This window comes from Carcharodon carcharias, chromosome 3, assembly GCF_017639515.1.
Source record: "Carcharodon carcharias isolate sCarCar2 chromosome 3, sCarCar2.pri, whole genome shotgun sequence".
Taxonomy (NCBI): domain Eukaryota; kingdom Metazoa; phylum Chordata; class Chondrichthyes; order Lamniformes; family Lamnidae; genus Carcharodon; species Carcharodon carcharias.
Genome location: NC_054469.1, coordinates 201,946,683 through 201,959,605, shown reverse-complemented (window position 1 = coordinate 201,959,605; position 12,923 = coordinate 201,946,683). Strand labels below are relative to the sequence as shown.

Sequence of the window (12,923 nt, the reverse complement as noted above, 5' to 3'; positions counted from 1 at the left end):
CCTTGATTTTTTTTACAAACATGGATGACAACTTCATTTATTTACTGTTAACACTGTATCGTCATAAACAAAACCGGTATAAATGAAAAATTGTCTTCAAATATCTACATCTAAAACTTTAGGCAGTGAAAGAGAGAGAGAGCGCGTCTCATCAAATGAGCGTGTGGAATGATGCTCGTAATATCAGCGATTGATGGGGTTTTCTGTTAGTGACCACACAAACAAATCCACATACCAGAACAAACAATACTGCTAAATACTTCCTTCAGTTAGTTACTTCATAAAAAAGAAAGCTCAGAAATTCACACATCTGATCAAATTTGCTTAACATTTTTTTGTCCATAATTAAAACAGTATTAAGAACAAGAGACGGAAGGAGTACTTTGGCATTGCTGTAATGGACACAATGCTCTCATTGATCGGTAATGTACATCCAATACTTCACAACAAAGCATTAAAATGAAAGAAAGAACCCAAGAAAGTGGCGAGAGAAATGGTCTTGCTGTACAGAAGAAAACCCGACTGCAAACTACAAGCTGTGACACACAATCAGTTGAGAATGTTTGTTTCCAAGAGGTGACAGACTGTCCCCGTAACAAGTGTAAACACATTCAGGTTCTTGTGCTTGACCTCTGACCTGGCCTCTCCAACTTCCTTCCTATCACTTTCAACCACTTTCCATTGCCAACTTTTATTCTTCCCCACAATGCCATTACCTTTGCACACTTTTGATATTCTTTTCCCCCCACCACCCTGCTTCTCTGGATGAACAACAAGATCATTTAATCCTTCCCTAACCCCCACCCGCAGCCGCCCCCGTCCCACCCTCTGGCGAGCAAATTTTCCATTTCCTTTGTATGAGCTGAATGTCACTTGCATTTCTCTCTGTACTTATCCATCTGAACGCCATCTGCCATGATTCACCCGATGACTGTCCTACGGAACAGACCACTGATAGACTAAGACTTGCTGAAAAATGTCTTGTGGTATTCATGCACATGCACAGTTCCCAGGGTCTTGTATAATTATTCTTTTCTTGTGTATCTGCCGCCACTGCTCAGACCCAAGAGGCCAACCGCTTACACCCAGGAGTCGGGTGAGGCCGGGTAGTGGCTCGTCTCGTAGTTTAACTCGCTATAGGGACGGGCGGCAGAGTAGAAATCAACATAATTGCCAGTTGACTTCAGGCCGAGATGCATGTTGTATTCACTGGCCGCTGGGCGACTGTGCACTTGATCCTCAAAGAAAGAGTCATCGTAATTTGCTGTTGAGTTTTGATAGGCCTGATAGGTATCATAGTCTTTCCTACTGGGTTCCTGTGCAGCAGGTTGTGATGAGACCTAGAGAGAAGAAGATACAGGCCATAATTCTTGTTTTCTTTTAACAACACCTTGTATTATTTTAGTGCTTTTAATATAATAAAATGCCCCAACATTTGACACTGAACCAAACAAAGAGATATTAGGGCAGGGGAAGAAAATCTTGATCATAGGTTTTACGTAATGTTTGGTGATACAAGCTACTGCAACTGTGGCTTTCTGAAGCAGGAGGTATTTCAGTTATCATTCTCTCTGTATAAGTGCTTGGTTATAATTCAACAATTTTTCCCCTTCAAGTATATATCCAATTCCCTTTTGAAAGGTACAATCAAATCAGTTTCCATTATCCTTTTAGGCTGTGCCTTCCAGATCATTACAACTCATGGAGTAAAATAAATTCCAATCCCCCCTCTGGTTATTTTGCTATTTACCTTCAACCTGCATTCTCTTAATAACCAACGTACCAGTGGAAACAGTTTCACCTTATCTACTCTGTCAAAACCCTTCACAATTTTGAACCCCTCTATGAAATCTCCTATCAACCTCCTCTGCTCTAAGAATAATAATTCCAGCATCTCTAGTGTCTCCTCGCAGTTACTTTATGATTACAAAGAAATGGTTCATCCAACACGACAATGATCTTCTAGATCAATGGAATTTGAAATTCAGAATAAAACTTTGTTCTAAAATTCCATCTGCAGAAACTTTCCAGACCATAGATGCGAGGTACAAGCAAAATACTGCGGATGCTGGAAATCTGAAACAAAAACAGAAAATGCTGGAAGAAACTCAGCAGGTCTGACAGCATCTGTGGAGAGAGAAAAACAAAGTTAACTTTTTGAGTCCGTATGGCCCTTCTGCAGAGCTGAAGAGAAGTGGAAATGTGATGAAATTTATACTGTTTAAGGGGAAGATGGTGGGACAGATGGAGCTGGATAGAAGGCCAGTGATAGGTGGAACAAAGGAGGGATTGACAAAGATGTCATGAACTAAAGGACAAAGGGATTGTTAATGGTAGTGGTTAGTGCTAATAGTGACGTATATAGATGCTAGGTGGTGTTTTACAACTAGATTTTGTAATGATCACTCACCAGAGTTTTGAAAGTTAAGAAGTGGTCTGACGGAGATGTTTTAAAATAATTACAAATTAACTATTTCCTCTGGCGAGGGAATCCAGAACGAAGGAAGCTTCACTTTGAAATTAGGGCTAAGGCCACTCAAAAGGAAAATCAGGGAGCACTTCTTCAGACAAAGGACAGTGGGAATCTGGAACACCCTTCTCCGAAAGGCTGTGCACGCTGCGGGTCAAAAGATGCTTTCAAGACTGAAATCAATAGATTTTTGTTGGGTAAGACTGTCAAAGGATATGGGGAAAAGGCAGGTAAATGGAGTTGAATGCAGATTAGCCACATTCTAACTGAATGTCAGAACCAAGATTTGGGATGGCCAGGCTATATCTCCATTCCAGAGGCAGAGCCAGTTTCCTGCAATTTTGACCCCCAAGCTCCACCCTCCTGCCCCCCCCCCCACCCCTCACCCCCCCACAACCCCCCACCTCCGCAGCCCCCACCTGTTGCATTTGGGAATGAAAAATGAAATTTTCTCTTTTCTAAATGGGGCTGAGTTTTTTTTAAATGCCTAGTGGCATTTTCTTTTTCCATCGGTTTGTAAATGTCGTCTAAATTACATTAAAACACTTGTGTATGATATTATTGAGGCAGAAAGGTTAACAGGGTTCATTTTCTCTCCAAGCAAAGCAAGAGAAAAAAGCAGCCAACCTTCATTATAACGGGAAGTGGTGGAGTGAGACTAAGATACAGGAAAGGTATTGCAATTCAATGCTGGACTCAAATCTCTTATCGCAGTGATAGCTGCTGAAGGTCAAAGACATCGATCAGATGTTCTGTAAAGTGTGTAACAAACCTGGTTGTGCTTGGTAGCTTCAACGGGAGTAGCATAGGAATTCCTGTAGCCTGATCCAGCTACTACAGAAAGTTGAGCTATTGAAATAAAGAAAGAGACATAATTAAAATGGTTAAAAATTAATGCCAAAGCTTGTTGTACAATAGGTCATGTAGGTATTGGCTAAATCTCCTTTGGTGAATTGTATTTGCTGACCTTTCTACATAACTAAATCCCTACCTCCCCTTGAGGCTTTGCTTACTCTTATAATCTCTGGGCCCCTGAAGTCCAGGGCACAGTGTTTTTTAAACAACACATCGTGATCAACCTTGGTGATGTTTTGAACTATAGAACTAGGCCTTAATTTCTCTCAAAAATAATTCATTCCAGGAATACCAGTATTGAATGTCTGCCAGCTACATAGCATGTCATTGCAGCCAATCCCATTGAAAACGATGGCCTCGACACTGCTCGCCAACAAACCTTTCTTTATTCTTTCAGAGGATCTATTCCTTGCTGGCTAGGCCAGCATTTGTTGCCTATCCTTAATTGCCCTTTTGAAGGTGGTGGTGAGCTTGGGGAACATTCATTTTTTGAATGGAACAGAGGAAACAGGGCAAGTTCCATTATGTTGTGTCTTTACATTATAGAATCGTATGCCTGGGCTTGAGCCCAAAACAGGTGCAGAAAGGTTCTACCCAACCCTCCCATCCTACCACATCTGAAATTTCTCAGTTTTAGGGGAACCGGCTGAACCATACTGTTTCTTCCTCTGTCCTCAGGATGTGGGTGGCAAGACAATGCTGTGGCTATTGCCTGGCCCTAGCTGTCTTGAAAAGGTGCCAGTGGGTCCTTCTTGAATGGGGTAGCAGTCCATGTTGTGAAGGCTCCCTTATAAACCAGAATGTGATTAGTTAGGGAACTCCAAGTGTTCCAGTGATGATGGAGGAACAGTGATTTGCACCCAAGTCAGATAGTGTGCAGTGGAAGTTGGAGGTGAAGGTCTGAGAGGAGACAGGTAGCAAGGCAAAAGAGGCCACAAGGCCTTAACTCCATTCTTTTGAAGTCTCTTAATAGATCTTTGGGCATGAAGAGGCTCTAGTTCATCTTCCAACAGCAGCCAGAAAGCTCTGAAGCCAACAACACAGTTCCACAGTTGAAGGCCCCTCAGCCCTGCAGCTATGCTTCTGTTCCTGTCTCCTGGAGTAGGGGAGGCAGCAGGAGAATCAAAGGCTGGGGGTCAGGAATGGGAAGATGTGTGAGATATATTCAGCTTTTACTCTTATGTTCTTTATTAATATGGAAGCCTTGTGGGAGCAATGGCATGAACTTGTATCGTAAAAACTCAACTCACCTCACCTCCCCAATTTCTGATTTTCACACCTTTCTCACCCCTGTTGGATCTGCAGTTGCAGGTTCTGCCACTGCCTCTCCTCTCCCAATTACCTCTCTACCCCATACTACCTCTTTCCTTCCCATTCCCTCTCCCTCCTGTTTCCAATATTTCCCGTTGACTGTTCAGCTTGATGACTTGTCCCATTTTGCTACCTCTTCAGCTTCGACTGCACTTCCCACTGCCAATTCCTCTTTTGCTTCTGATTTTTCTGCTTTAATTGCTCCCTTTGGTAACCAGTCCTCTCTTCCTGGTCCCTGCTGCTACAATCTCAGGAACCAGGCTCCTCCACACCCAGTGGTGACTGGCTGTGAATTTACTGACTGCCTTCCTGGCAAGTTATTGCTCCCTTACCCACTGAGCCTGTTTCGTGTGCCTTCGTTATCTAATGTGCTCCACATCTTGATCTAGTCAAAAATTATCTTTGTATAAATATAAAAATGCTTCAACGGCAGTGGAAATGTGACAAAAAAGGGGGCTCTTTATCGATAGTAACAGTTAAATAGTCAGTAGAAAATCTCTTATCTGGACAGACTGCCGCTAGCGATCTCACACATGCCAGCAAGGCAGACGTCCCAAGGAAACTATTTTTGAAACACTGACAGGGTCTCAAGAAAATTAATATAAACAAAATAACAGAAATGAAGAAATTATGGTACCAATTAGCGACAAGTACCCAGGATCAGATGGCTTCCATGCAGGGTTTGAAGGTAGTAGGTGAGAACACTGAAGATGCCCCAACTATAATCTTCCAAAGTTCTCTCCATTTGGAAACTGTTCCTTTACTCTGGAAAATTGCACATCATTCTGCCCTTTAAGAAAGGTTACAAAGGGAAACAAGGGAACTATAGACCAGTTAGCCTAACATCTAATGTTGGGAAATTAATAGATTCTATAATTAAGGATTGGGTAACTGAACACCTTGAAAATTTTCAGCTGATTAGGGAGAGCTGGTATCGATTTGCAAAGGACAAGTCACGCTGATGAATTTGACTAAATTTTTGAAGCCGTGACTAAAGTAGTGGACAGGGTAATGTCCATACATGTTATTCATATGGGCTTCCAAAAGCATTTGATAAAGTACTTCCTAAGAAACTGTTAGCTAAAGTTGAAACACATGAAGTTGGAAGCAAATTATTGACCTGGTTAGGAAACTGGCTGAGCAGAAGGAGACCCAGGATAGGGATATTGGGCAAATACTCCTATTGACAGGATGTGATACAAAGATAGCCTGCATTGTAAGCAGTGTAGATAGAAGCATAAAATTATAAAGAAATATTGACAGATGAAGTGAATGGGCAAAACTGTTGCAAATCGATTTCAATGTAGGAAAATGTGAGGTCACCACTTAGAACCTAAAAAGGATAGAAGAGTTTTCTTTCTAAATGGTTAAATGCTAGAAACAGTGAAAGTTGAGAAAATACAGCTACACAGCTCATTAAAACATCATGAGCATGTACAGAAATTAATCAAAAAGGCTATTAGAATGCTGATCGTTATATCTAGAAGAATGTGATGGAAGCGGGTAGAGGTCATGCTTCATTTATACAAGTCTCTAGTTATATCTCACCTTGAAAATTGGAAGCCTTTGTGCACACCACACCTTAGTAAGCATACATTAGCATTGGAGGGAGTGAAGCATAGATTTACTAGAATGATACCTTAACTCCAATGGTCGAGCTATGAGGAGAGATTAAATAAACTAGGGTTATATTCCCTGGAATTTTAGGAGGCTAAGGGTTGATTTGATCAAAGTTTTCAAAATATTAATGGGACGAGATAGGTAGGTCAGAGGAAACTCTTTCTGCAAGCTGGGGAGTCTAGGACAAGACACTTAGTCAGAAAATTAGAACTAGACATTTCAGAAGTAAAATTAGGGAACACTTCTTCACACAAGCGCTGCATTTTACCAGAGGGTGGACTGCTTGCCCCGCCCTTCCCCAGGGAAGGAATGTTAGCCAGAAACCAACACACCTGGAAGAAGCCTACCTGCAACCATAACATGCTGCAGGCGCGCTAAGGTGGTTGAGAGGGACTTCTGCCCCTCAGTGGGAGGAGGAAGTCCTGTTCCTGGGAGCTGTTAGCCAATCAGATTGACTGGCAGTTCTAGCAGTCCCTGCAGTGCCAGAACTCAGTACTGGGTGCTACCAGGACTGCAGGAAGGAGAACAAAGGAGATGGATGGCTGCCATAGAAAGGTAAGAGCTGGGTTTTAGAGTGGCAGGGGCGGGGGGGAATCCTGGAGCCTAAGGAGTGGGGAGAAGGTGGTGGGGGGGGGGGGGGGGGGGGGGGGGGGGGGGGGTTGGGTTGGGGGGGAGGGGGGGGGGGTGGTGGTTGGTCTGAGTTTTGGAGGGGAGGTGCGGGGGGGGGTGACATCTTGAGGGAGGTTACCCTGATGCACAGGGGACACAACCCAAATGCGTTACCCCCTTCCTTCCCATCTTTTTTCATGTAGCCCATGAAGAAAAAGCCAATTCACTCCCACCCACCTGCCCATGTCAGTCATATTACGCTGTGGGCAGTATATTATCCAGGTCAATAGGCTTGCTAACAAGCTTTATAGACCTTTAATTATTTATTTCCATATGGCAGGCAGGCTGCTGATTTTGGCACCTGCCCACCTGGCATATTATGGGGGTCAGCTCAGGGGTGGTTGGGAGGGTGGTGGGCTAGCACCCCACCCAAAACACGTCCAGGATGGGGGCACATAAAATCCAGCCCAAAAGGGTGGTAGAAGTTTGAAACTTTCATCTGCAAGCTACAATTGATGTGAGATCAATTTCTAATTTTAGAACAGAGATTGATGGCTTTTCGATAACCAAAAATATTAAGGGACATGGGACATAGGCAGGAGTTAGGAGTTAGGCCGCAGATCAGTCATGATCTTATTGAAGAGTGGAACAGGTTCGAGGGGCTGAATGGCCTAGTCTGTGTCTATGTTTCACATGGTTGAACGCATCCATCCATTTTACTGCAGATTCTGTATTGATTAATATTACATTCCACCCTTTAAGTGGCCTGGGTTAGAAAGAGGGACCAGGCCTTATCTCTTTAAATAGCGAATTAATGAAAGTCAGCTGAGGACAGAGTTCAGCTCAGCTGTGATGCCCTTTCATTGCCTTGTAACGCCACCACGACTCAGTTATGAATGACCTCTTGAGCAAAGAATTGAACAGGTAGGAGGGTCATTCTGTGAAACTATTTTTAAGCATGCATCACCATTTTCAGCAAGGGGAAGGGGGGATCGAAAATGCTGTGGAATATTCCCCTTCAGACCTTTTTTTATTTCATGGGGATGCTTCCAGTTTGCTCACCTGGAAGAGTATCTTTTCTAGAGATGTGCTCGCCTTTACTCCCGTGGTAGCCAGAGTTGGTTCCGGTTGTGTCATAGTCTGACTTTCTTTCCTTTAAGTTGATCATCTCTCGAGGAGAGGCTGGGGCACTCGCTGAAAACAAGAGAGCACCAATGTTATTCCAATACATTTCCTGCATCCTTGAGCAAGCAAGAGGTCAGTCCCTCTTGAAGATGGCAGAGGTCCCCTCTGTTTCACTGGCTGAAACCCTTTTAGGATTGAGGCATAACTTGGGGCAGAAACTTGTCTTAGGGTGGGAACACAGAGAGGGCAATAGGGAATCGGCAGTTAGTTTTGCACCCCACCCCATTATCTAATCCATTGAAGACAATGGAAAAGAAAACCATTGAGATAAAACTTGAATTGTGTGGGACTTGAATGTCCAACCTTCTGACAAAGAAGGGAGAATCACTGAATTACAATGATATGCTGGCCCAATAAAGCTAAACACATTGGGCAAAGACACGCTCAAATAAAAGGGCCAATACAATGATTGTGGTGAAGCATGGAGTCAGGAACACTATTCTTCTATGATCTATGACCTAATGAAGAGGGGAGCTAGCTTTATAGTCAAAGCATTATCAAAATTTGTTTCAAATTCTTGTTGTAAATGAATGAATAAAACTGCAGCTGAGGGAAAAAGCATCTGCACGAGTTAAAAGAGGAACTTTTATTTGTATTGCACTTTTCACAATGTTGGGTGTTCCCAATTTCAGGATGTTCCAATCCACTTTTTAACGAACAAAATTCTTCTGAATTGAAGTCACAGTTCTAATGTAGGAAAAGCAGGAGTGAATTTGCATACAGCAAGGTTCCACAACAACAATGTGACAATGACCAAATAATCTGTTTTAGTGATGTTCGTTGAGGGATATTCGTTAGCCAGGAAACCAAGGAACACCTCCCTGCTTTTTTTTTGAAATAGCGCTGTTGGCCTTGTATGTCCACCTGAGAGGCAAACAAGGCCTTGGTTTAGCACCTCATCCGAGAGACAGCGTCTCAAACAGTGCAGTACTCCCTCAGCACTGCGCTGGAATGTCAGCCTAGGTATTGTGCTAAGTCTCTGCAGTGGGAGCTGAAGCCACCAGCTCCTGACTTAGAGGTGAGAGTGCTATCACTGTACCACACAAAAACATCAGCAGTAAGTGATACACTAGAGAAAACTGATTCACCTAGGTGAAGAGTACAAAAAAATTCAAACTGTGTTTTAAATTGTTAATTACATATTTTAAGAATTGACTGAACAGAATAGGAAATCTCAGGCGTACTTGTTTTAAATGGGTAAGCAGAGCTGAAAGGGTTAACAAGTGAACTCAACTGTCTTTTCTATTCGATACCACTTTGAAAATAATTGGCTAAAGTTATTAAGCGTAGAGAGGCCTTCTAAAATGTTTTACTCCCAATGAATTTGGTATGTTAAGAATTGGGCCTTAATTTTGTGCAAAAGGAAAAGTTATCCTTTAAAGTGTCAAAGCCCCATTCCATTTTTCTCTGCCTGTTGAGAAGCTTGAGAAAATGGAATGTGCTTACAAGGTAAGAATTAAAAGCTCGGTGGAATATTTTTGTGAGCAGGGTTAGTGGTTGGAGAACAAAGTTACCAATTTACTAAATTCTACTGGAATACTGCTTGTTTGAGTATTCCAGCTGCACATCCCCAGTTAGTGCCACTGAAACAGTGGCACAGGTTTACTCTCTTAAAAGTATTAGATATCATGCTTCCATTCTCCAGCTTCCTGCATTAAAAATGATCAATGCTTTGCTCCCTCAGCAAATTTTGACAGAAAATCTCTTCTTGACAACTGTCAATTTCATTGCAAGACCACTGGGATGAGAAACCTGACCTGAGCTCCATCTGAGATTTCGATAGGAAGCGAAGTCAATAAATGTTCTCCTTGGCTTTTATTTAGCCATCTACATACCCAGTGTACAATCCATAATCATCAGAGGAGTACTGCCAAATGAGCCCAGGAGACTGCCAGTGAAACATAATATTCCCTCTGCTCTACAACTGAATCTGCTATGTAACCTGTTCTAATACCATACACTGTCCTGTGTTGAGTCGTTGCTCAAGACTTGTCTTGAAAGTGGGATATGAGGAAGGTGATTTTAAAAAAACTGCATTTGTGAATTAGTTTCACAGCTGCACATTTAATCAAAAGCATTGACACACTTTCTGACAGCTAGGTTTATACGAGTCATTTTTATTTTGAAAATACAATGATTATGGCCTGAAGATTGGTGTCTGTAGTTGTGAGATGTGTCAAATGTTTTAACCCTTTAAATGATAACATTCCTACTCTAGAAAATTAGTGTGTCATCTTGCATCCTACAAGAAAATAATATTCTGTACTACTAAATCATGAGTGCTGTCAAATGTCATTTTTTTTGTTTACTACCTATACTGAATAAACTTGAGTACAGTTTTGTATATAGAATGACAGATGGTTAAAGGTACAAGTATATGGGGTTGGGTGGCACTGTTAAGAGGTTTGAGTGACATTGCATTTGAGTGACATCTATGCAATAATTTATGAATGACATTCAGACTGCAATGCAAACATATTTGTGGTTATTAAGTTCTTGCTCTGTATCATTCAGTGTATTCAAAATGTGCACCATAGATAACTCAGTGCTGCACTGAAGCAGTGCAACACTGTTGGAGGTGCAGTCTTTCAGATGAGATATGAAGCCGAGACCCTGCCTGCCATCTCAGGACGATGTGAAAGATCTCATGGTATTATTCAAAGAAGGGCAGGGAGTTCTCCCTGGTATCTTGGCCAATATTCATATATCCCTTAATTTCAAATCAAAATATCTGTTTATTATTATGGTGGATTGCTATTTGTGGGATCTTTGTAAGCATAAATCAGCTGCTATGTTCCCTACATTACAATCATGATTACACTTCTAAAGTATGTAAATCATTGTAAAGTGCTTTGTGATACTGTTGTGAAAGGCACCATATAATTGCAAATCTTTCTTTCGGTGAAACTAGTCACAAGTGAATATATGCAAACTAGGAGTATCTACCTGGACCAGGTTTAGATCTGAGCCAAAATTGAGTCTGGCCAGATTTGGGCCATTCTGCCTGACTCCCACTGGAATCTGTTGGAAAGGTGGTGGATTTTCGGAGCTGGTATCTCCCATCCCCTCTCCTTGCCCTGAGACCTACACACTCCCAAACATAAAACGTCACACACAAGGGTAACTTTACCCATTTCCACACAGTCAATGGTCAGGCAGAAGAGGGAAATAAGATGGCAAATCCATTATGACCAGATCCCCGACCTGTGTTTGTCCCCATCCCTGGCAGACTCAAAAAAGGGAAAATTATATTTAATTTGATGGCGGAACACTTTTCAGTCTAATCCCGCCATTCTGGCACATGGGAAATCAGGTGTAGATCAAAGTCATTTAACGGTAGTATGTATTAGGAAGATCATGTAGAGAGCACAGTAACATTAAATTAACATAAACATTGCTCGACAATAAGAAAACTAAAGGCTATCTAGTTCTCCTGCCATTGGGCACAGCTTCCACCTAGCCACCGATCTGCAGGATTGCAGACTAATATTGAATCAGATCACTAAGACTGATCTGATCGTTCCAATCTGGCACACTAGATTCCTCTGGTCGCAGTCTGAGCACCTATGGAAGATGCATACAGGATATATAAGGGCCTTTGAGATCATAGTGCAGCAAGGAGTCCCTATGTCTTCAAGGGATGAAGGAAGGTAAAAACATTGGTGGAAAAAAATAACCTATGAAAAAATAATAAAAATAATCAAAGCCCGAAAGGACCTTGAAGGTCGTGACAAATCTTCGTGACTGATTGGTTTTTACAAGAAACGCTGATGGGAAGACTCACTGTTCAAAGCTTTCTTTTCCTTTCTTCTCAATGACACGTACAATTTCAGGTCAATTTCACAGATTTAATATCAACCAACTAGTGATCTTTTACATGTTCTGGCTCATTTAGAAGCATGATTGCAGCAGATGAGTTACTGCAGTAGAATTTAAATAACGTTCTCCTACATTGCTCCTATTTTAGATCAATCCAGGGTACTTGGGGAAGTCTCTGCAAAATTAACCCTGAAAATGCCTTATGTAAAAATTTTCATCACTTCATAAAGCAATAAATGTAGATATAGCATAATGTATGCTGAATGATTTGTGATAGCTGATTGCATAAGAGGTTCTGTTTGCTGCCTGTTTGAGAGACAATGATACAGCTAAGAAATGCTGATAAGGTAAGCTTTGAATGGACAGCGAACTGATCAAATTCAGTGTGCTTTGTTTACAGAATATTCTATCCAAAGATATTTTTATGTAGGGTGGTTGACCCATTACTGATTCTGCTTGTTTGTAATTGCACTTTGTATTCCCGATATTACAACAGTGATTTGCACTTTGAAATTACTTCTAGAAATTGGCAGTAAAGAGATTTTGCACATCCTGAGGTCATAAAAGTTCTTTCTTTCACCGTTTAACTTTTATGCTTTGCTATTTTGTTCAGTTTCAGAAGTAGTTTGGCAATGCAACTCAAAATGTCTGTAAGTTGGGGAAGCAGACTGCTCCAACTTGGGCATCTGATGGTTCCTTAGTTTCATGCACCTCTTTGAGCACAGAATAGAAAAAAGGTGTAATATCCGGATTGCGGAGCCAATGTTCATTTATGGGAGCTGAAGCTGGTTCTATAAAAACACAAAATCGTGGCACTAGTGTACAGACATCTATTACTCTCAGACATGGTCACATTGGCTTAGAGCACTGAACTGCAATTATATAATGATGCCCATCAGTCTTGCAAGACCCAATGATGCATTCAACTCAATCGCCTTCAAAAAAATCAATTGTATTTTGAAACAAGGTGATGCTCTTCATTCCCTCCTTAATACCAGTGCAGTGATACATGGGTCATCTGACACTGATGGATGGTAAAAGCTACAAATTGAGT

The 12,923-nt window shown here is 41.7% G+C and overlaps 1 protein-coding gene across 1 annotated transcript in view; it reads right to left on the bottom strand.

Annotated features, from left to right (window-relative positions):
* Positions 1–1,079: 1,079 nt before the first annotated feature.
* LOC121276499 (catenin delta-2-like) overlaps positions 1,080–12,923 on the bottom strand; it is a 943,152-nt gene continuing 931,308 nt past the window's right edge. The window contains exons 19-21 of the mRNA XM_041184989.1: positions 7,913–8,059; positions 3,243–3,301; positions 1,080–1,340 (exon numbers count right to left, since the gene is read on the bottom strand). Coding sequence (XP_041040923.1) covers positions 1,080–1,340; positions 3,243–3,301; positions 7,913–8,059 — 467 coding nt within the window. The remainder of the gene's footprint in view (positions 1,341–3,242; positions 3,302–7,912; positions 8,060–12,923) is intronic.